This window comes from Tripterygium wilfordii, chromosome 2, assembly GCF_013401445.1.
Source record: "Tripterygium wilfordii isolate XIE 37 chromosome 2, ASM1340144v1, whole genome shotgun sequence".
NCBI classification, from domain to species: Eukaryota; Viridiplantae; Streptophyta; class Magnoliopsida; order Celastrales; family Celastraceae; genus Tripterygium; species Tripterygium wilfordii.
Window position 1 is genome coordinate 11,614,298 of NC_052233.1, and position 20,063 is coordinate 11,634,360.

At 38.6% G+C, this 20,063-nt stretch overlaps 6 protein-coding genes across 13 annotated transcripts; 3 read left to right on the forward strand and 3 right to left on the reverse strand.

Moving 5' to 3' along the window:
* Nucleotides 1-186: 186 nt before the first annotated feature.
* On the forward strand, nt 187-1,748 carry LOC120006475. Its single transcript, XM_038856531.1, has 2 exons — nt 187-347; nt 545-1,748. The coding sequence occupies exon 2, from the start codon at nt 545-547 to the stop codon at nt 1,715-1,717; it is 1,173 nt and encodes a 390-aa protein (XP_038712459.1). The 5' UTR covers nt 187-347; the 3' UTR covers nt 1,718-1,748.
* On the forward strand, nt 1,645-3,770 carry LOC120006466. The gene is made up of 3 exons (XM_038856521.1): nt 1,645-1,786; nt 1,860-3,332; nt 3,424-3,770. Exons 1-3 carry the CDS (start codon nt 1,721-1,723, stop codon nt 3,514-3,516), a joined length of 1,632 nt encoding a protein of 543 aa, XP_038712449.1. The 5' UTR covers nt 1,645-1,720; the 3' UTR covers nt 3,517-3,770.
* Nucleotides 3,771-4,898: 1,128 nt separating this feature from the next.
* LOC120016029 lies at nt 4,899-6,783 on the reverse strand. Of its 2 annotated transcripts, XM_038868610.1 has the most exons (4): nt 6,641-6,783; nt 5,743-6,531; nt 5,586-5,642; nt 4,899-5,220 (listed from the first exon to the last, which is right to left on the reverse strand). In XM_038868610.1, exons 1-4 carry the CDS (start codon nt 6,642-6,644, stop codon nt 5,186-5,188), a joined length of 885 nt encoding a protein of 294 aa, XP_038724538.1. In that variant the 5' UTR covers nt 6,645-6,783; the 3' UTR covers nt 4,899-5,185. The 2 variants fall into 2 exon arrangements, with proteins under 2 accessions (XP_038724538.1, XP_038724529.1); XM_038868601.1 differs by lacking the exon at nt 6,641-6,783 and having other exon boundaries at nt 5,743-6,634.
* A 44-nt stretch (nt 6,784-6,827) lies between these two features.
* Nucleotides 6,828-9,666, reverse strand: LOC120015986 (pentatricopeptide repeat-containing protein At1g69290-like). The gene has a single exon (XM_038868528.1). The coding sequence runs from the start codon at nt 9,568-9,570 to the stop codon at nt 7,612-7,614; it is 1,959 nt and encodes a 652-aa protein (XP_038724456.1). The 5' UTR covers nt 9,571-9,666; the 3' UTR covers nt 6,828-7,611.
* Nucleotides 9,667-9,782: 116 nt separating this feature from the next.
* On the forward strand, nt 9,783-15,097 carry LOC120016020 (protein root UVB sensitive 3). Of its 3 annotated transcripts, none has more exons than XR_005471884.1 (15): nt 9,783-10,035; nt 10,120-10,177; nt 10,317-10,376; nt 10,444-10,482; nt 10,569-10,631; nt 11,274-11,330; nt 11,593-11,656; nt 11,838-11,921; nt 12,146-12,228; nt 12,325-12,454; nt 12,885-12,977; nt 13,071-13,209; nt 13,503-13,565; nt 13,643-13,830; nt 14,557-14,886. XR_005471884.1 is itself a non-coding variant. In XM_038868584.1 (15 exons), exons 1-15 carry the CDS (start codon nt 9,917-9,919, stop codon nt 14,647-14,649), a joined length of 1,311 nt encoding a protein of 436 aa, XP_038724512.1. In that variant the 5' UTR covers nt 9,784-9,916; the 3' UTR covers nt 14,650-15,097. The 3 variants fall into 3 exon arrangements, 1 of the variants encoding a protein (XP_038724512.1); XR_005471885.1 differs by having other exon boundaries at nt 9,784-10,035; nt 13,071-13,177; nt 13,525-13,565; XM_038868584.1 differs by having other exon boundaries at nt 9,784-10,035; nt 13,525-13,565; nt 14,557-15,097.
* A 210-nt stretch (nt 15,098-15,307) lies between these two features.
* LOC120015996 (ureide permease 2-like) lies at nt 15,308-19,304 on the reverse strand. Of its 5 annotated transcripts, none has more exons than XM_038868554.1 (9): nt 19,014-19,304; nt 18,461-18,550; nt 18,249-18,316; nt 17,177-17,315; nt 16,907-17,081; nt 16,619-16,656; nt 16,423-16,520; nt 15,953-16,327; nt 15,308-15,861 (listed from the first exon to the last, which is right to left on the reverse strand). In XM_038868554.1, exons 1-9 carry the CDS (start codon nt 19,114-19,116, stop codon nt 15,709-15,711), a joined length of 1,239 nt encoding a protein of 412 aa, XP_038724482.1. In that variant the 5' UTR covers nt 19,117-19,304; the 3' UTR covers nt 15,308-15,708. The 5 variants fall into 5 exon arrangements, with proteins under 5 accessions (XP_038724482.1, XP_038724472.1, XP_038724466.1 ...); XM_038868544.1 differs by having other exon boundaries at nt 18,449-18,550; XM_038868538.1 differs by having other exon boundaries at nt 18,249-18,550.
* Between the last annotated feature and the right edge of the window lie 759 nt (nt 19,305-20,063).

Here is a 20,063-nt window from a genome sequence, read left to right on the forward strand (position 1 = left end):
GAAATGTACCCCAGTTGTCCCTTAATTAGATCCGGCCACCGGAAAAGCTGATGTGTCATATGACTTGGATTTTGGTTTCCATTATTTATGTACGTGTAAATTCCACATAAGATATATTGTACACGTGGCTAGTAAATGACTATTATAACCCTAAGAGAGATGAAATTAGGGATAAGCTTTTCATCCCCTTCTTCATTCGAAGCTTGCACACTTCCTTGCAGCCGCGGAGAGAGAGAGGCGCCATCTTCAACCTCTGATTCATTTTCGAAGCAGCTCGCATTACTCTAATCTTGAAGACTACACATCACAGTTCTCGGTTTATCAAGTCTTCCGTTCGAGGACGAAAGGTATGTTAGGTTTCCAATCTTCTAGTTTTTGTTTCCCCTTCTCCCTTAAATTTTTTCCCCAATTTCTGTTAGTGTTAGATGTTGAGGTCACATGTAACTTTATGGGTAATGTAGAAATCGACCCAATTCGTTTATTTTCATGTGATCCCGATTCATGTAGAAATCGACCCAATTTCTGTTAGTGTTTGTTCTTGTAGATGGTGAAAACACGTGCTTGTAGAAAAAGGTCTGCTACATTATCTACTAGTGATGAAGCTGAAAACACTGGACAGAATGCAAGTGTTGATGATGAGGTTGAAAGCGATGATTGCTCTGATTCTGATAGTGATGACAGTGTCATGAATGTGAGGTTCAATGACAGTGATGAAGACAACATGGATGATGATTTGTTCACGAGGTACACTGATGAGGGAGTTGAGGGTGATCAAGGTGGGCAGGATAGGAGTTATGAGTTCAATTTTACGCCTAATGAAGATGCAATTTTCAGTGATGCAGAGTACGCTTCAGACTCACTACAGAGTTATGATGGCTCTACTGAAGAGGAAGAAGGTGAGAAAAGGGAATCTCATCCACTATTTAAGCTCATTAAGAACATGGACAATTACAAGTGGCATACTGGTATCAGATTTCCATGCAGAGATTCGTTTAAGGATGCAGTTGCTACGTATGCAATTCAAGGAGGATGGTCTCTGAAATGGATCAAGTTTGACAATATGAGAGCACGGGTAGGTTGTGTGGATGGGTGTAACTTCTTGCTATTTTGTTCCAAGCTTAGTGGGGTGTCAACTTGGGAGCTGAAGACTGTTTTGACTGAACATTCTTGTGAGAGGACAAATGGGAACAAGATGTTAAATTCAAAGTGGCTTGCGAATAGATTGGTGGACAAGATGAGAAGAAACCCAAAAATGAAGCTTGTGGAGATAATGCAAAAGGTGAGAGACAAGTACACAATAGACATTAGCAAGACTGTGGCATCAAGAGCAAGGAAAAAGGCTTTAGAGGTGGTTCATGGAAGTTACTCAGAACAATACAAAAGGTTGAATGATTTTTGTGCAGAAATATTAAGATCAAATCCTGGCAGCACTTGTATGGTGAAGGTAGATAGACCACCAGAATATGCAATGGAGGTGGAGAATCCTACACCTTCAAGGGTGTTGAATCCCAAGTTTGACAGATTGTATATGTGTCTGGACGCATGTAAGAAGGCATTTCTATCTGCATGTAGGCCTATAGTTGGACTGGATGGTTGCTTTCTTAAAGGTATGTATGGTGGTCAATTGCTAGCAGCTGTAGGGAGAGATCCTAATGATGGGATGCTGCCAATTGCAATTGCAGTTGTGAGGGTGGAGAACACAGAGACATGGGACTAGTTTATGACAAGGTTGTTAGAAGACATTGGTTCCAAAGGGAAGATCACTTTCATAAGCGACAGACAGAAGGTAAATGAATTTCATTATATAATGTTTATATTGTGTTTTATGTTCTGATGTTAAGCTGAATTTCATTATGCAGGGGTTGGTACATGTATTAGAAGCATTGGAAGGACAACATGAGCATAGATTCTGTGTACGTCATATGTATAACAACATTAGCAAGAGATTTCCTGGCATTCAGTTGAAAGAATTGATGTGGAAGGCTGCCAGAGCCACATATAGGGAAGCATGGGAAAGGGACATGAAGGAGATTGAAAAGGTTAATCCTGGTGCATATGCAGAATTGAATGGAATTGATCCTAGATTGTGGTGTAAGTCACATTTTAGTGGTTATGCCAAGTGCGATACCTTGTTGAATAATATGTCGGAGACCTTCAACTCAACCATCCTGAAATTCAGAGAGAAACCAATAGCGACAATGTTGGATGAGATCAAAGGATACTTCATGACAAGGTGGGCAGAGAATAGGATCAAGATCAATAGGTATCAAGGTAATGTTCTTCCAAAGATAAAGAAGAAATTAGAGATTGAGCATAAAAAATGTGGGAAGTGGTTACCAAAATGGGCAGGAGATATGAAATTTGAGGTCATTTGCATGCAACAGAAGTTTGTGGTTGATCTTGATGCCATTTATTGTAGTTGCAGGAAATGGGATCTAACAGGAATACCATGTAGGCATGCTGTTAGCTGCATATATAGTAGAAGGAGGAAGATTGAGGAGTTCGAGCCTGATTGTTTCAAAAGGGAGGCATTTAATCTGTGCTATTCATATCTGATATACCCAACAGAAGGGCCAGAGAGATGGCCAAAAACACAACACGATGATATTCTGCCCCCATCTGTGCAGAAGGCTACTGGGAGGCCTAAAAAGAAGAGGAGAAGAGAAGCTGGTGAACTATTGAATGGGAAAGCTTCAAAGGTTGACATGAAGATGAGGTGCAACAAATGTGGTGGTGATAAGCTCAATGCAAGGACATGTAGTGTTGTTCAAGTTCTGACTCAAACTGTGAATCCTATTGCCGGTGTACCTCCAGTGAGAGTTAATACTGCTGGAAATAGTGTGAGTTCTAGTGTAACCGTACCTCCAATGGCTCCAACTGGTGTTGCAAATAATGTGAGGCCTAGGGTAGGTACACATACATTGGCTGTTATTGGTGCTAGAAAGAGTTTGAGGCCTAGGGTAGGTTTACCACCAGTGGCTGTTACTGGTGCAAATAATGTGAGGCCTAGAGGAGATTTACCACCAGTGAGAGGAACTGCTGCTGCCACCAGTGTGAGGCCTAATAGGCCACTTACCAGACAAGTTGCCGAACAGTGGAGGCCATTTAGCACTATTAGTGATGATGGTAAAACTGGATACTTTGTGAGGCCCACTAGAAGGAGCAATATGCAACCTGCTGTACCAAAAATTCCTGTTTTTAGGCCTCAGACAAGGTCAACCAAATACTATGGCCCTAACACTTACACCGTCAAAGATCCATGTACTGGGGCTGTAAGTGTTATTCAAGGTCCAAGTTATTCAGAAAATATGGTCTCTGCCGCAACAAAGCAGGTATTATTGTATGCAATTGTTATGCATTTAAGCACTTTTGATTGAAGTATGCCATTGACTCATATGCCATTGACTCATAAACTTATCACAGGCTTCTACTATAGCATATGAGAAGGGCAACACTACTGGATCGTCTTCGGGATCCACAACTGGCACTGGAACTCAACAATCTGTGAACAAGTGAGGAACTTTGCAGATTTGAATGGTCTTCGAAGCAGCTGTTGAATTCAATTCATGTTATTGTTAATTGGGTTTGTAGTGACGTTTGTTATGGTGTGTAATGTTTGCACTATTTCTACTTTTGATGTTCTGTGCTACTAGATCTCTTTACTTTTGCAATCTGAATTGCAATGTAGTTTGTTTTAAATATACACTACAAATTGTGCATTGATTTGCATGTTGAAAGTTTATGTGAACAGGGACAAAGCAGAACATTCTCAGAAAGGTCGGGGACGAAAACTCACTAACTTAAATACTTTAGGGACATATCGTTCAAATGTTCGATAGTTGGCCACATAGTATATCTCCGATCAACCACGTAGGCGCCACGTCAGATTTTTCAGACGTCTATCCCACTTCAAGGATAAAAGGGGTACATTTCAATAGTTGAGGGACGAAAAAGGGAAAAAAAAAAACTTAGGGACGAAAATGAAACCTGAGACATAGTTGAGGGATTAAAAGTTGCTTTTTGCCAATATCTTACTGTGGACGAAACTGCTGTCAAGCACATTGAAACCCATCAAGTCACTTGTACACACAACTTTTCTCCATTTTCAACCGAACATAAATTATGGGGAAACAAAAAAACCCATAAGCAAATCTTCAGAGACAACAGCAGAAATGCATCGAAGAAGTAACCCATCCCTGTCATTCACAATGCATGCATTATATTTTTCCTTGTATCTGTCAATGACTTGGATACTTCATTGGTAAATCCTAGAGCTTATGATCTTTTCTATACAAGTTGTGAAATTTACTTCAGCAAATGGAAAAGTGTTATCCTTTCATAAAGTAGTTTACTTATTGTTTAGGAACATAGCGCCATGAGTACTTCAACTTTGCTGGTGAAGTTTGACAATGAGGTTTGCTTTTATGAAATGTAACATGATAAAGATTTGTGGGAAGAACAGAAAGTTGAATTATTAGATAGAGAAGCTGTTGGTGTATTTTAAATAATAAATAATAAAAATTTATTTGTTAATATAATCAATTATTTTATTTATTGTCATAATTAACTTGTTAAACGTAATCTCTCAATTCAATGGGAAATTATTCTAAAAAAAAATTCAATGGGAAATTAAAGTCCCGCATTAAATAAGAGAGGACGTAAATATCACTCATTAATAACATAAGTTGTGTGATGGAATTGGATCAAGAGTTTCACGAGTCTCAAAACACATACGATTTCATATGAATGATGTGCATATGTGGATCCACTATTTCACATAGATCATATACGTCAAGCTCAGCATTTATTTGATATAATTGAAACAAAAAATACCGAGATCCAACATTTCCGATTTGATATGAGACAACTTTAGTAAAATGACAAAATTATAAACATTATTACCACATTAATACGACTATCAAGGAATATGTTTTGATAATTTTGCCATCATTCACATTATTAAGAGATACTTTCCCAATCGCATCGTACATCATAGAATTAAAACAAAAGTAACATCATGCATAGTAGTCTGAAACTACTCTAAGATATTCAAGAAAAAAGGATTTGAGAACTTTGTAACTCGGTGTGACTGCTTTCTCCAAGAATGTAAGTTCTCCCTCATCAACTTACGTTCTACTACATAATCCTCCCATAATGGCTTGAATGAGGACACATTGTCTCTGCTTCAGATGAAGAGACCAATCCATGAGAGCATAAAACCTGTCATTTAAATTAGTAATTCTATTAGTGGACATAAAATTTGATTATCTTATGACTTTAATACTACCAATTTCATTAAATCCCGAGCATCCAAGTCTCCCCGTCCCACATGCATTAGGCAATTACAGGGCTTTCGGCCTACGAGGGTGACTCCAAGGAAATTTGTTGAAGTCTATAATAGAGTTTACAATGTCATCAGCATTATTGATTTCAATTACATGAACACCCAGAACTCCATCAATGTAAACACCTCCTGTTATGACTAGAAACAAACTGAAAAAAGATTCTGATAAAGACAAGGAGAACAAATAATTGTAGGAAGACTTTTGGGGGAAAAGGTAAGAAGAAAAAAAAGACATGCATACCTCCAATGCTCAATATGGTTTGAATTTTTGGCATCCCTGTCCCACTCGAGGCATATCCTAATGAAAAAAAGAAATTTCAGACCTAAATTCAAACCAACAATGATAAAAGATTAAAAGAACAACCACTGCTGGTGTGAATTTGTGGAGGTGACCTTACCATAGCAATTGTTGGTGGTATTCACACCAGTTCTGCAAATGCAAGCAAAAGACCCATCCAAACCAGCAAACCCACACATACCCCCAGTAGCTTCACAGTCCTTGCATTCATCAGTATAATAAGAATCATTATAACTCAGGGAGATGCCAAATTTCCATGTCATTGGATCACCCCTATCACCCCCAAACCCATATACTGACGTATATGATGAACATTGCAGCTTTGGGACATCCAATGTGTAACCAGTTCCAAGCTGAATTGGTGACTCATAAACACAACATGTTGATATTGGTGCATTCTGCTGCAACCCAATGCCTGTCACTCCCTTGCAAGAATATAGCCCTCTACAAACTCGAGAACCAGATCCAGTGTCGCACAAATCTTGGTTTCGATCGAACAAAGGAGAAGTCGTTGAACACCCCAGCAAAACAAAGATATTGTCATTTGTTAGAGTAAAAGGGCTTGCCCGATCCAAACCAAAGCTCCCTGAGTTCTGCATTGAACTGCAAGTTGACATGAGAGGGTCTGTGACCACTACTGTGCTGCTTGGATAATCAATTGAAGAGATAGTGTAGATTCCAGTGGCTGTTGAGAACTCAAGTATCTCTGCAGAGTTGCATCTCATGTATCTAGCAAAGTCTGGGTGTCCACATCCAAATCCAGTACCAAAGGGGAACCTCACTGGTATTGTTCCGCAGGTGTTGTGGCAAGTACCATTAGCTGGGATGGCGTGAACAACAGCAGAGATAGTACAATGAGGGAGGAAAAGCATCCAAATGGTTAAGAACCCTGCAACCAAGCCAAGTAACATGATGAAGCTCCAGAAGAACTAAAGAAGATTGATGAATATCAAAATTTAAGCTATCTAAAGCAGAGGAGTATATCTTGAGTAACTGACTCATTCCTAAGTGTATATGAAAGACCCCACTTTTCGGTGGAGATGATTGTTTTCAAAATTTCAACAGGCCTAATCCTAATGTTTTCCTAAAAAGAAGATCCCATTCAACAAGTGCTTTCTAGCTATAAAGCAGCATATACTTTCATAAAAGGACCCAGTGAACAGCAACTCATTAGTCTGAATAGTATAACAGCCAGTGAATCTCGTTCATTTATTTGATAAATGCTATTACTACAGTCCCGCTAGTGGTTTACAAAGAATAATCCCACTATGATAATTTCCCAAGTTTGCTTTGCTTTCTTTCCCACAGAATCTCAACAGCTCAAGAGAACTCCCACGCGAGCAACAAAGATCCGCAGCTCCATAAATAAATCTTGTGCCTGATTCTCTCCATCATTCATCTCTAATCTGCTGGTAAATTCTGATTGCTTCTTCCCCTGCCCCCTCATGTCATACCAGAAAACTTAACACAAAAAGCCAAACTCTTCCACATTGAACAATTACGGCAGCTGTTGCCTATCTTGTGAGCAACCAACAGAACCTTGAATGATGACTTGTGCCCAATCAATATTCAAATAAAGCAGTTAGACGTTTTGTTCTAGCAAAGCTCCTATATTTCACCCTCATTTAACAATGTGAGCCAAAAACTTAATATATGCCAGGAAATCTTATTGGTAAAATTCGCGGACAAGATCATTCACAGCATCGATTCTCCAACTTTCGCAAGCACATTCAGAGGAAGAGGAAGACTTGTTTGTTTCTGCTTCATTGTGAATATTCACATGACATCAAACTGTTGTTCAAACAACTGAACAATTACTCAAATGGGTCCAGATGGCATGCATTTAACCAGAGATAAAATTTTGAAAGATTAGTTGGTTTCTTTTCCTAAGAATTCTTGAATTTTTGCCAGAGGCTCTTAGGTCTTAGCTCAATTACAGGAACAAAGAGCAGGCAACTGAAGTCAACGTTCACGTATTCAGACCAGCCCAGTTCTTAAAAGCAATAAGTGCTTCCATTTTTTTGAAGCTCCTCTTTCTCAACTTTGATACTTTGAGCTTCTTATGCACCTCCATGAATGCTTGTTTATACCTCCACTTATCAACAAAAATCCTCATCTCCTGAGATTTCTCTACAACTTGCATTACTGCATCAAAGAAGCCACCTTTAACAAGAGCATATAGGAACGCATCAACCAAGTTGTGATCAAATTTAATCCCCTTATCTCTATCAGCTGAAACCCTTCGCCTAACCTCATTCCACAGCATTAAAACACTGAAATATTTTTCTGCAGTCACAAATCCATTAATTAAGGACAAATATGTTTGGTCATTTGGTTCAAATTGCAGGAATGTCATCCTTCTCAAAGTCCTCCCGGCATCTTCTAACCGCCCTGCTTTACAGAATGCATGAATGATAGAATTCCAATCATGGGTTTTCACTTCAATTCGGGGGTCCTCAACAACTTCATCTAAAAAAGCTGCCATTAACTCAGGCCGATGATTCTCCATCAAGCCTGTCATTATAGTCAGGTAACTGCCTTTCAAATCAGTCATCCTTGCCTCTCTCATGTCCCTAAACAAAGTAAAAGCTGACTGAAAGTCTTGGCTCACTATGGATGCTTCTATTAGAGAATCATAGGTTCCTACATCCATCTGAAGCCCTGAATTGCTAATCTCCATCACCAATTGAGTAGCTTCAGCCGTACGATGCTCCTTGCTGTAGGCCTTCAAGATTGGCACATAGACCCCAAGCCCCACAGAATCGCTTTGAGCATTCATTTCATCAAGAATGCTGTGGGCCTTATCCGATAATCCGAGATTGATACAAGCAGTAATCATAGAGAACCCAATGGATTTATCCAACTCAATTGTTGAAGGCTCCAATTTCTGAGTTTCAAGGATCAAACTTGCCAAACCCTTTATACTTCCATCCTTCAAAAATCCAGTTACTATTTCACAATAGATGTCTTCCCCAAATTTCAAATGTTCTCCATCACTTTCCTTCAAGCCCTGAATAATTGCAGCAGAAGCAGACTCCAAATTACCAGACTTAACATGGGCACGGACCAAATTAGAATAAATAGCCCATTTATTAGAAAAACCAAGTCCACGAAACAAACTCTGCAACTCAATTATCTTTTTTTCAAGTCCTTTCAGTGCATATAAATAAGCAAGAGACCCAAGAGTAGATTCATCTGGTCTAACACCCAAGACAGACATTGTTTCCACAACCTTCTCTGCATCCCTCACGGATTCTAGATTGAAACAACACCCTTCTAGTGCCGCATTACAAGCAGCTAAATCCGGCCTCATAAAATCCAACTTCTCATCCAGGGCAATCCTACAATTCTCCTCAAAAACCCGCAAATAGGAAACAAAATTCCCATTCTTTCTACTAATTTCAATAAGCGAATTCCCCCAGAGTTCAAAAGGCATGAAATACCTGTTCTTGAACATGCACTTGATCAAGGCAAAGACAGGCGCAGCAGTGTTGGCACATTTCATCGTCTCCAAAAGGGTCTTCGCCGTTTCGAATTCTAGCAATCCCGGGTTCTTCTCAACTATATAAACAGCAGAGGCAAATGCCCTCTTGAGATTATGGGTGTCAGGGAGGGAGGATAGGTGAGTGATGAGGGAGTTCGTGAGGGGCTTAGAAGGAAAAGCGGAATTGGAGGTAAGAGACTTGAAGGACTTCCACGCCTCATCGGTGTTGTTGGTCAGAAGCGATTTGTGGAGGGTGGATTCAAGAGTAGATATGCTTTGATGGGTTAGGGATTGCAGTGAGTTTGAAGGTGGCGGCGGCGGTTGCGGTGGGTTTTGTTTCAGGGAGAAGAGTGATGGCTGGAGAAAGGAGTAGAGGTTGGGGACTTCAGGCGTGGAGGAGAAGAGTCTGCGTGTAATGGTGGAGACGGATCTTCTTCTCCACATTCTATAGTCACAGTGACGCGTACAAGCTCGTACTCCGTCTCTCTGTTTCTCGCTCAACCAAACTAGTACAAGCTTCGCTATGGCTTCCTCGTGAATTTCTTGTTTCCTGTGGGCTCTTGTGGACCTGGGCCGGTTTAAGGAGAAAATTAAGGCCCAGGATTCTTAACAAAATTATTTAATATCCGAGAACCACAATAAAATTAATTAAAAACTATCTTCTTTTAGGAGTTGGACTATGGAGCTCGACGGGGTGGGTTGACTCTCACAAGTCTGCGAGAAGTACAAGGTCCTGTGCGTCGTTGGAAGACAGCGAGTCTGGGAACGAAGCGATCAAACTAAATCCGCCATGAAAGAAGCGGAGGAACTTCCGTCACTGATTGTATTCGAAGAATGGAACGGATCCTCCTCCACGAAGCTCTCTAAAACTGCCACTATAACTGCGTATTCTTCTCTCACTATCCAGAGGTTCTTTCTCAAACACCACATGCAATTCTCATCCCCTCTTCCCCATTCTCAATTGTAATAGTTTCATTTGCGCATATTTTGCAGATCTGGAAATCGTTTCGACCACGTTTGGAGACGAGCTCTTCAAGGATTTGTGCCCGAGGCAAATGCCTTTTCTCTTATTCCTCCAATCATGACTCTCACTCTCTCGCTTCTCTCTTTGTTGTTTTGATATAGCTGTGCTAATTAAGAAACTTTTATTATTAATTGGGTCAAATGTGGATATACCTGGATAATTGCAGGGATTTCCTAGCAGTGTAACTCCAGATTATGTTCCCTTTCAAGTATGGGATTCATTGCAGGTAATTTCGTGCGTTCATTTTGTTGTGTTGGTGTTGAAGTTCCAAAATTGATGCATCTTTTTTTCAGGGCCTCTCAACTTACATAAGAACTATGCTTTCTACACAAGTAAGTACTGTGATTCATGTTTAATTTGATCTTTTGTGTAATGGAATACCAGTTTATGTATTTCTGTCTGCTTGAATTTCCTTTAGGCTCTCTTAAGTGCCATCGGGGTTGGTGAGAAATCAGCCACTGTCCTTGGGGCCACATTTCAGGTAGAATTTATCTGACCTAGAAACTATTTACGAATACACAGAATATCAATGTAGTTTGCATCACATTGTGTACTTGTATTGACCCATGAGTAGATGTGTAAACAAGCTGAATCGAGCCAAACTTCTAGGCTCGAGCTTCATTTAGAATCTAGTAAAGCTCGAGCATGAACTTTAGTTGTTTGACTAAAAAGTCCAAACTAAGCTCGCATTCAAGGTTCAGTAAAATAAGTTTGTTAAATTGACATTGACCAATCAAAAGTGTAAATTTTGATCTCACTGCAATGTATTGAAAATATATAATGTAGAAATTATTACATTACTATGTTGTAATAAACTGACTTTTATATATATATCCATTATGTGTGATATTATATATATTAAAATAAGGCAAAGTCCCATGAGCTTACGAGCAGAGCTTTACTGATTCCTAACTTGACTAGTTCGTTTGAAGTTGGGTGCTGACTCAGCTTCTTTACTGATTGAATCAAGTTCAAGCGTGACCCAAGCCTTTGCATTAGTTTGCAAGTGTCCATATTTATTTATTTATACCCCTGCTTATGAGTAATGCATATATAGGAGCATACTAATGTGCATAATATTGATTGGACATTCATAATATGGTTTTGGATAAAATTGTGGCAGTGGTTTCTGCGGGACCTGACTGGAATGTTTGGCGGGATACTATTCACATTTTATCAGGTTTGTTAGTTCCTGGTTATATATATTTATAGTTTACCTCCTGCAGGATACTAAGTGCAATTAGTTTTTTCAATTCGATGAAAAATTAACTTTTTTGGAGATGATAGATTTTTGAAATGGTTGTGTAGATTATTCAAGGAGATTGTATTTTTCTCTGGATAGGTGCAACAACTACTGTTTATTTATTTGCTGCAAAATTCTCATTGATGTGATTCACATCAAGACTGTGATAATGTGTAATCAGTAATCCCATACTTATCAGGGCTCAAATCTGGATAGCAATGCAAAAATGTGGCGTTTGGTTGCTGATCTTATGAATGATCTTGGTAAAGCCTCAGAACTTGTTTTCTCTTTTATCAACTCTACCTCATGGAACAAAAACGTTTACACTGATGTGTTTGGCACTTTACTTATTCTCAAAAACGGATGCTTGCTGTGTAGCTGATGCCTTGATGGTGCTTTTGTATTAGTGCTCTTGGGATGACAAGGAACGCTGTTATATTGCAGGAATGTTGATGGACCTTGTGTCGCCTTTGTTTCCTTCAGCATTTATCTTTCTCGTTTGCTTTGGAAGCCTGTCAAGATCATTCAGTAAGTCTCCCTTAATAATATTTTCCAGTTCTAAACCTCTGAAAGTCTACCATAGCTATTAATCTGATGTCAATTTGTTTTGGCCATTCACTTGGTTTATGTCGGAAGATTTGTCAGTGCTATATGTGTGCTGCCAAATATGATCCATTGATAAAAGACATCTGTCATTCTGCAAAATGCCATTCCTTGCTGTAAATCTCATTTGACATTGTCTGTTCAATCAGCTGGCGTTGCTAGTGGAGCAACTAGAGCTGCTTTGACACAGCATTTTGCCCTTCAGAATAATGCTGCTGATATATCTGCCAAGGTATTACTGCAGCCCTTTTTTGTATCTTTGGTATGTGCCATGAATCTTATATCTGATACAGATTGAATGACTACTACATGTTTTATATATCCATAGGAAGGAAGTCAGGAGACTTTGGCTACGATTATTGGCATGGCACTAGGGATGCTTCTTTCTCGTATAACAATAGGGCATCCTGTGGCTATTTGGTTTTCTTTCCTGTCTCTCACTGCATTCCATATGTATGGTAATTTTTATTATTTTATTACGGAAAGAAATTCTAGTAGAATGGAAACTTGCCATTATTTTTAGTTGCGCTTCTGACAATGGTATTAGCTTCATAATTTCTGAAGTGACAATATTTCAATTTAAAATTTAAATTTCAACACTCCTAGGGAGCGAAAAGCTTAAAATTACAGTTTTCATAAGCAAAATAGGTGGTGCCCATATCCAAAAGGATGAGTATGGGTTAAGTTTTTAAGTGGAGGGAGAGGTGGAAAGAACACATTTCCTTATTTTTAAACAGAACCAATAGATGACTTTCAAACGAAGTTAACCCCTATGCATCATATGTTTGACTTTATTGCTAGGTGATGGCATCTAAACACTGTAAGATAAGAATTGCATTCTTAAATTGGCTGCATAAAACTTTACATTCATTTTCTTACTGCATGCAGCAAATTACAGAGCCGTCCGGTGCCTTGCTTTGACATCTTTAAACACTGAAAGATGCTCAATTCTTTTGCAGAACTTCATGGAGACTGGCCAAGGTAATGTTTGTAAACTGCGGGAGTCTTGTATTGTTGGTTCTTAACCTTTCTGTTTTGGTGCTTACATCCGAAACCTGAACTTTTTTCTTTCAGTTCTCTCCCCTGAACAGGTTTCTAGGATGGAGCATGTTTTGCCCATGTGGACCATTTCATGGAGCTCAAAGAATGCAAAATTATTGTATGGGCATGTGCATTTGGGCGTAAGGATTTCTTCACTTAATAATCTGGAGATGTGAGTTCTTAGATTTTCTAAGCTGTAAATTTCTTATCAGGGTTACCTTTTGGCACTGGCCATCCTCAGCTGTTTCATAATTTGTGTAGTTTAAAGTTGCAGTGGTTCACTGTCATCTCCTCTAGAAACCTGTAGTTATGTCTAAGTTATCCATTTGTTCATGGCTTAGATTGTTTGAAGTCACTCTATAGCCAAAGCCCTTGACTTTTAATGCATTTGCTTATGCAACTGCACTGCTCTTGGCTGACAACTTAAAGATTCTTGCTTTTAAGAAATTTCTATGGACATGACAGTTTGATCAATATACTCAAACAGGATGGAGCTTGTACAATCAACAGGATATCATTATGCAAAAGGTTTGGGCCTAGTCACTAGTGTTCATCAAAGAATGAAATTTTTATTCAGAATTACTTGCTAATTTGAGCTGTTTCAGCGAAATACTTGCTGCTAGAGTTAAAGGGAAAGATCGGTGTTATCTTGCACAAAGATTCAACTGCTGCTGATGGCCTGCAGTCATTCATTCATGCACTTGTCATGGTGAACCTTCTGGCTAAAGATAAATCTGTGCATACAAAGAGCCAAATGTGGATGGATCAGCAGTATATCATTTTTGTCCAGAAGGTATTATTTTTATGATGAATTTGAGATTGTTTCTCATTCACTTCTTTAAGTCCCCATGGTGGTAGATGCATTACCTCATTTGGATGACAACTTCCAAGTCATCCTCTTTGAAGATGCTTGTGAAAACAGCACTATGATCAGCCTTTTTTACTTATGGAAGATCATAAATCTTTACAATGGGCCCAATGGAATGGGATGATGGGACCCTGGGACCAACAGTAAATTTGGAGGTCTGGTTTGAGTGTCACGTAGCGCATCCTGGTTTTAAAATGATAGTAGCTAAAATGATATTAGCAGTATGCAAATAACTGAAAAGAGGCCTTTATTGTTGAAAGAAAAGAAACAATGTGATGACAGCTTTCACAAACCTCATCGTAGGGGTTCTTGCTTAAGATGGGAAGCAGTCATGTATGTTTGTGAACAGTGACGCTTAGGGAAAAGTTAGGGATTTGGGTGCTAGGCTTGAATTAAGGTGTGAGATGGTTTAAGCTCTTGAAGCGAAACATTTAGTGACTGAAACAGTAAAGAATCTATTGTCGCAGAGAAAATAGAGGAAATGAATAGACATGTTTCTTGGCATCACACAATCACACAGCAAATCACTTGCTGGAAAATTCTCGATATTATTCATTCATCATCATAATAAATCAATGTAGAAGTTACATAATACAGAAGTAGCTGAACTATATGAAAGTATTAACTTCCATTTGTTTACTTATTTCTCAGCTAGAGTCATCCGGTTGGAACACAGGGCGTCTTCTATCACCTTCCATCATTTGGAAGGCAAATTGGATATTTGAGAATAAAAAGACAGACTAGTATGACCTCATACCCAAAATGCCCCATAGAAATTCTAAAGGAGATAACAGAGGTAATCTTCATCATGGGCAGCAGAAATGGTGTGAGGAGATAGAGCACACAAGTATCTACATGAAGCCATCGACTCAAGGACAAGGCAATTGCTTGATTTCTGGTAATTTGGTGAGAAGGTGATGTTAAGGTAACACAGGTGTAGGTAAAAGATTCAGTCAACAATTTCAAGGCAACATGCCTGACAACACGGGGGTTTAGAAGTAAACCATTTTATAAAGTTATATTTTTTAGTTTACTGAAATGTCATAGCACCTGTATGAAGAAATTTTCAACAAATTTGATGATGAAACTCTGAAGTGCAATATGTTATGGATGATAACTCATGCTGTATCCGATAATACATTTGAATCAACTGGGTTCTATAATTGGAATTGGTTTCAGGTTTGGATGATTCTGGCATGACAATTTCGACCTCGAAAGGTTGACCAAATGTTTATAAATTCATGTTGAGATGTTCTTGAAATGCTATTGATGTTATAATTATATTCAAATCGATCCCTATATCGAACTTTTTGATCATAAATTCCTTAATGTTGAGATTATACTGCACTTGCACAATCTTAGATGTTCAAGAAAAACAAGATAAAACTTGTGTTCCATCAAGTATGTTGAAACATTCCCCTATTGGGCTTGCCAAGTGAAGAAAACTGCACAAACCACCTTTTCTTTGCACAACCGGGATCATATCCTTTGACTAACCAGAACAAACTAATCAGAAAAATAAATTGATTTGTTACTAGCAGCGACGAATGACAAGGCAGCGAGAGACTGACTGAAGGTATATAATACAAATTCAGTTACATTTTCCATCACTTTTATGTTTCTTCAACCATTGGATATACATTACTACATTCAGAGACAGCCACCATGCAATCCTTTGACATCTTCAATCACAAATAATTTACCGGCCACCTCCAGCTATTGCTCTCCTAAGTTCATCGTCAAGTTCTTTTCCCATATGGAATGTTTATGATAGTCCAGAACAAGAATCTTGGAACCACTTGCTCATTTTCGATGCCCAGCTGAGGCCATGAGAATGCCAACGGCAGCAATAAACATAGACAGCATACTGACAAGCAATATATAGGTCCGTCTTGATGATCTCCGGTACTCTCCAAACAGAATTATTCCCCAGAAAGTGCTCACAAGTGGAAGTGCCTGAAATGATCACCCCAAGAAATCTTTGATGACTAAAATCACTATAACTAATTCGATCACATTCTGCAGATTAATAGTTTTGTTTTTGTACCTGAACAGCATCTGCTGCTGCATATCCTGCAGCTTGTCCTCCCATAAACTGCAGACCGTTCCCAAACCCACATAGAAGACCTGCCAAAAGGGCCCAGCTTCTTCCATTCCAGTCGTTCAAATAAGCGTTTAATGATGATCTTGGTAACTTCAGTACAGGACGATAAAGGAAGATGATATTGAGAATGATAGCAATTACAAAACAAGAGACGGAGAAGTAGAAAAATGCAGTATACACAACCAACTTGGGCACCCCTTTCTTCAAGGTGTGCCATTGATCATTTGTCGCCAAATTAAATGCTGGTGAGAAAAGAGAGAAGCAAACACCAGCAAAGAAGGTAATGGTCAGGCCAATTACAATACTCTTGCCAAACACCTGCAGAAAGACCAAAACCCAAGAGGTTAAAAACTTAAAACACAAAGACATGTTGATTCCATGAATTGCATTTCATAATGAATAAAACCAGCAACCTTAATTGATCTCCGGTTCTCAAGCTCCACAAGAAAGTCTGCCGTCCCAAATTTCGCCTTCTCTACAGTAGCAATTCTGTTCTCTGGATCCTTCCTTCCTGTCCGCAAAAAATTTAGAAAAATATGACTATGAGGTTACCTTGAAAGCATATCATGAAAAAATGCAATAGAACTACAGTAAGTTCCATACACCTGCCTTCAAATCCTTCAAGGGATGCTGACGTACGTGTCATCCTGGCAAAAGAATAAATTTCTATGAAATGTAAGAGTTAGATGATTAACAAATTAATACCAAAGACATCATGCTGCATAACTGCTTTCATAAATGTAAGTCGTTAGCAAAAAGCTCTATGGATTACAGGGAAAAAAAAAAAAAAACAAATTGGATGGGGATGGGGGGTGAGTTGAAAGGATTGGATTTTCACACTGAGTAATCAGCAAACCATGACTTGCAAAAGTATTAATGCAAAAGAAAGAAACCTACCCTGCTGCAAGGTTTTGATCACTTGCTAAATTGCTGAGCTTTGCTTTATTATCTGCTGCATTGGATGAGTGAACAGCAGATCCAAGACATACAGCTATCAGAAAGCAAGCAACACCAGGGAAAAGAATCTCAGCTTTGTTAATTTTGTCGTCTAAGAAGTAATTCAGGGTTGTGCCTGTTAACAATCCAAAACAAAAGGTAAATGATACCTGACCCCAAATTTACCAGAACATCGAACGATAAGTTTTTTCAATATGCAACCAGACAAACCTATAACGACAGTTATGCTGGACGTAATCACTTCAGTCACTGATAAACCAACGAAAGCCCAAGCATATTGTGTTGATAAATTTCCAATGCTAAGGACCACCCCACCAGCCATTGCAAATAAAACAGATGGCCAATTATCCTGCATCAATCACCCTAGACGATTCAAAAACGGATTGTAAGTATACTGTGCCACTGCAAACAAGATGCACGGCCAATTAATCTTCTCCAATCACATTAGGACTAAGCCCAACATAAATATCGGTAAAAACAACACAAAAATAGAAATCGAAAATTAGTAACGTATATGGATTCAACTACTTGAAATAGTCTCTCCACATATTATTATGTGGGGTAAGGTATGCATACATCATGCATGTCATCGACCTGGCCCACTACGGGAGCTTTGTCCAAAGGAGTTGTTTATCTTTTACATGGATTCAGACAATAACAGCCAAAGCAAAAGCTGAAGACTTCATGCCTCTTTAGAAAATGAGAAATTTTCATTTCCATATTAAGTAATGGATTGAATCTACCACATGCTGCACTAACTAGTAGTCTGGAAGTAAGATAATTCTTTAACATAGATTGAGCTTTTCTTTCTCAATATTGATTGGACGAGATGCAACTTCTTCGATAGCTAAAAGATGAAAGTGACATTAAAAAAATTTGCCTAGTCTAACATCGATTAATATAACTTAACAGAACTTTGGTTGTCAGAAGAATTAGAAGCCATAATTATTCACTTCTCCTCATAAACAACCACACTATAATAGCTTACAGGCAAGGCTTTATCAAGTCTTATGATGATATCTACAAATGCATTTGAACATGCGAATCAGTAATAATTACAGTCTGCTACATATCGGTTAAACTAAGACATGTTCTTACATCTTACGTTTACCTCTGTGACATACTAAGATTATTAGGACAACTTATAAGGGAAAGAACAACAGGACATCAAATTCAAAAACATACAGGTAATTGATTCATTTCTGTTACGAGCATTGAAGCAAACACACTCCTTCACTTTCACTCACTGTTTTAACACCACATCAAAACACAGTAAACTCACCTGAGAAAGTTGAGTTAAGAAATTGGGCATCTCAGGTTTGCTCTTGCCAATCTCACCAAAAGTGAAAGCTATAATTACAGCAGCCAACAGATTTGTGATTGAATAATCAAGGTAAGTATGCTGGGGAAGGCGACCCCGTCTCTCTAAAAGAGTCAAAAGGGCAGGCCATGTCCCCAAGAAAAAGAGGGAAAGGAGCATACACACTATGGCACCTCCTTTGCTCTCCACCAGATACATTTTCAATCCACTTAAATGAACCCTCTCACTTGGTAGAAATATCAAGGGGCAGCACCTGAAAAATCCTGCAATAAAGTTCAGATCTAAACTGAGAACAATTTCAGTTGGGTCTCTCTTGTTTTCAAAATCAACCAAGCTCGCTGACAGTTAAGTCATACTACACATTTTGATTTACACAACAAATAGTTATCAAATACGAAATCATCCACATACAGAGACCCACACAGACCAAAAAAGAGGGAAGAAAGTATGAATCAGACGATTGGTAGATTAACTTATATAATGTAGCCTAAAACGACCGTCACTGGAACAAGACACAGAAAAGGTCAACAAAAACAACATAAAAAAGAGAGGATATTGACTATCAAATTGAGATCACCCACAAGAACCCAGATACACAAAAATGAATACCTACCATATTGACTTGAAATAAACGGAAAAAACGCAAGTAGAGAAGTTAAAACTCCATGGAAACGTATGCAAATAATTTAAACCCAAAAAAAGAAAACGTGAAAGAGAGAGAACTACCAATCAAACGCGACCCCGGTGGGTCTCTGGTATATAACAGTATACAGATACAGATTCCTCCCACCAAATCAAGATGGAATCTTTGCAATATCGCCCTGTACATTCAATCATACATGAATCCCTCGCATTCACAGCCTGTCCTTCACTGAAGATGTGGAATCTTTTGGGAGTGTGCAGATTCCTAAGAAATGTGGAGGATGCTAATCTTTTTGATTCATCAGTCTTTCCATGTTTGTAGCATATTTTTTTTCGTTTGGTTTTGTTTCTCTCAAGTCAGTCAATACTCTTGCGATATTCATGTCAATGTCACTGCTTGTGTGCAGTTATATATTACGACACGAATCCCTCTTCTTTTTAGTAACTTATTGTTTTAGGCTTTCAATGAAAAAGACGGGGATTTGGTCAGATATTTCGGCATTATATGCACTGATAGTCAAATTCAACATTAATAAACTAGTCAAAAAAAAATTTTATGGATTTAATTCTATTAAAGAATTATATAATTTTTTTTTAAAAATAATGGACCGGAAAATTTTATTAATCTTCGTTTTCTTCACGCTTCCTTCGCCAATAAGACGTTTCACTTTCTCAACGATTTCCTTTAATGCTAATTCGTTGAACCATTGGTTCGTAGTACATTTGTACATGTCTACATGTTGAACCTGAATGAACCTTGTGGCAATGCCTCTGCTGCCCTTGCGAGATTCATGCATCTGAATTAAACCTATTCCCTCTTCTCAAGGAATCGGTTGGTTTTTCAAAGTTTCTATCTTATGTACTTCAATTGCTTCAATTGTTTTTCATGTAATAAATCACTCTGACCGTTTCCTTGCTTTGGATCTTCTCTATCGGTGCTCTCCCCTTTTGTTTTCTCTCCGGTGGTCGTTAGATCCCCAGAAACAATTGCTAAGCGTTTCAATGTGTATACTAAAACAGTAAATCTGCACTATGATCTGATACAAGTGCGGACGGGGGGTCGTTTGATGGCAGTTGTTCGAGGGCTGTGCGATCGTACCCAACATTCGGGGGCAGGATCCATAACCACAATCG

Coding starts and splice junctions, on each gene's coding strand:
- LOC120016020 (XM_038868584.1), top strand. CDS start 9,917: ATGAAAGAAGCGGAGGAACTTCCGTCACTGATTGTATTCGAAGAATGG. Junction 10,178..10,316: donor TTCAAGGATTTGTGCCCGAG/GCAAATGCCTTT, acceptor GGATAATTGCAG/GGATTTCCTAGCAGTGTAAC. Junction 11,331..11,592: donor TACTATTCACATTTTATCAG/GTTTGTTAGTTC, acceptor CATACTTATCAG/GGCTCAAATCTGGATAGCAA.
- LOC120015996 (XM_038868538.1), bottom strand. CDS start 19,116: ATGTACAGGGCGATATTGCAAAGATTCCATCTTGATTTGGTGGGAGGA. Junction 17,316..18,248: donor TCTTAACTCAACTTTCTCAG/GTGAGTTTACTG, acceptor TGATTGATGCAG/GATAATTGGCCATCTGTTTT. Junction 16,521..16,618: donor ATCCCTTGAAGGATTTGAAG/GCAGGTGTATGG, acceptor TTTTGCGGACAG/GAAGGAAGGATCCAGAGAAC.
- LOC120006475 (XM_038856531.1), top strand. CDS start 545: ATGGTGAAAACACGTGCTTGTAGAAAAAGGTCTGCTACATTATCTACT.
- LOC120016029 (XM_038868601.1), bottom strand. CDS start 6,553: ATGTTACTTGGCTTGGTTGCAGGGTTCTTAACCATTTGGATGCTTTTC. Junction 5,643..5,742: donor TACCACCAACAATTGCTATG/GTAAGGTCACCT, acceptor TTTTTTCATTAG/GATATGCCTCGAGTGGGACA. Junction 5,221..5,585: donor AACCATATTGAGCATTGGAG/GTATGCATGTCT, acceptor TTTAAATGACAG/GTTTTATGCTCTCATGGATT.
- LOC120015986 (XM_038868528.1), bottom strand. CDS start 9,570: ATGTGGAGAAGAAGATCCGTCTCCACCATTACACGCAGACTCTTCTCC.
- LOC120006466 (XM_038856521.1), top strand. CDS start 1,721: ATGACAAGGTTGTTAGAAGACATTGGTTCCAAAGGGAAGATCACTTTC. Junction 1,787..1,859: donor TCATAAGCGACAGACAGAAG/GTAAATGAATTT, acceptor TTCATTATGCAG/GGGTTGGTACATGTATTAGA. Junction 3,333..3,423: donor TCTCTGCCGCAACAAAGCAG/GTATTATTGTAT, acceptor AACTTATCACAG/GCTTCTACTATAGCATATGA.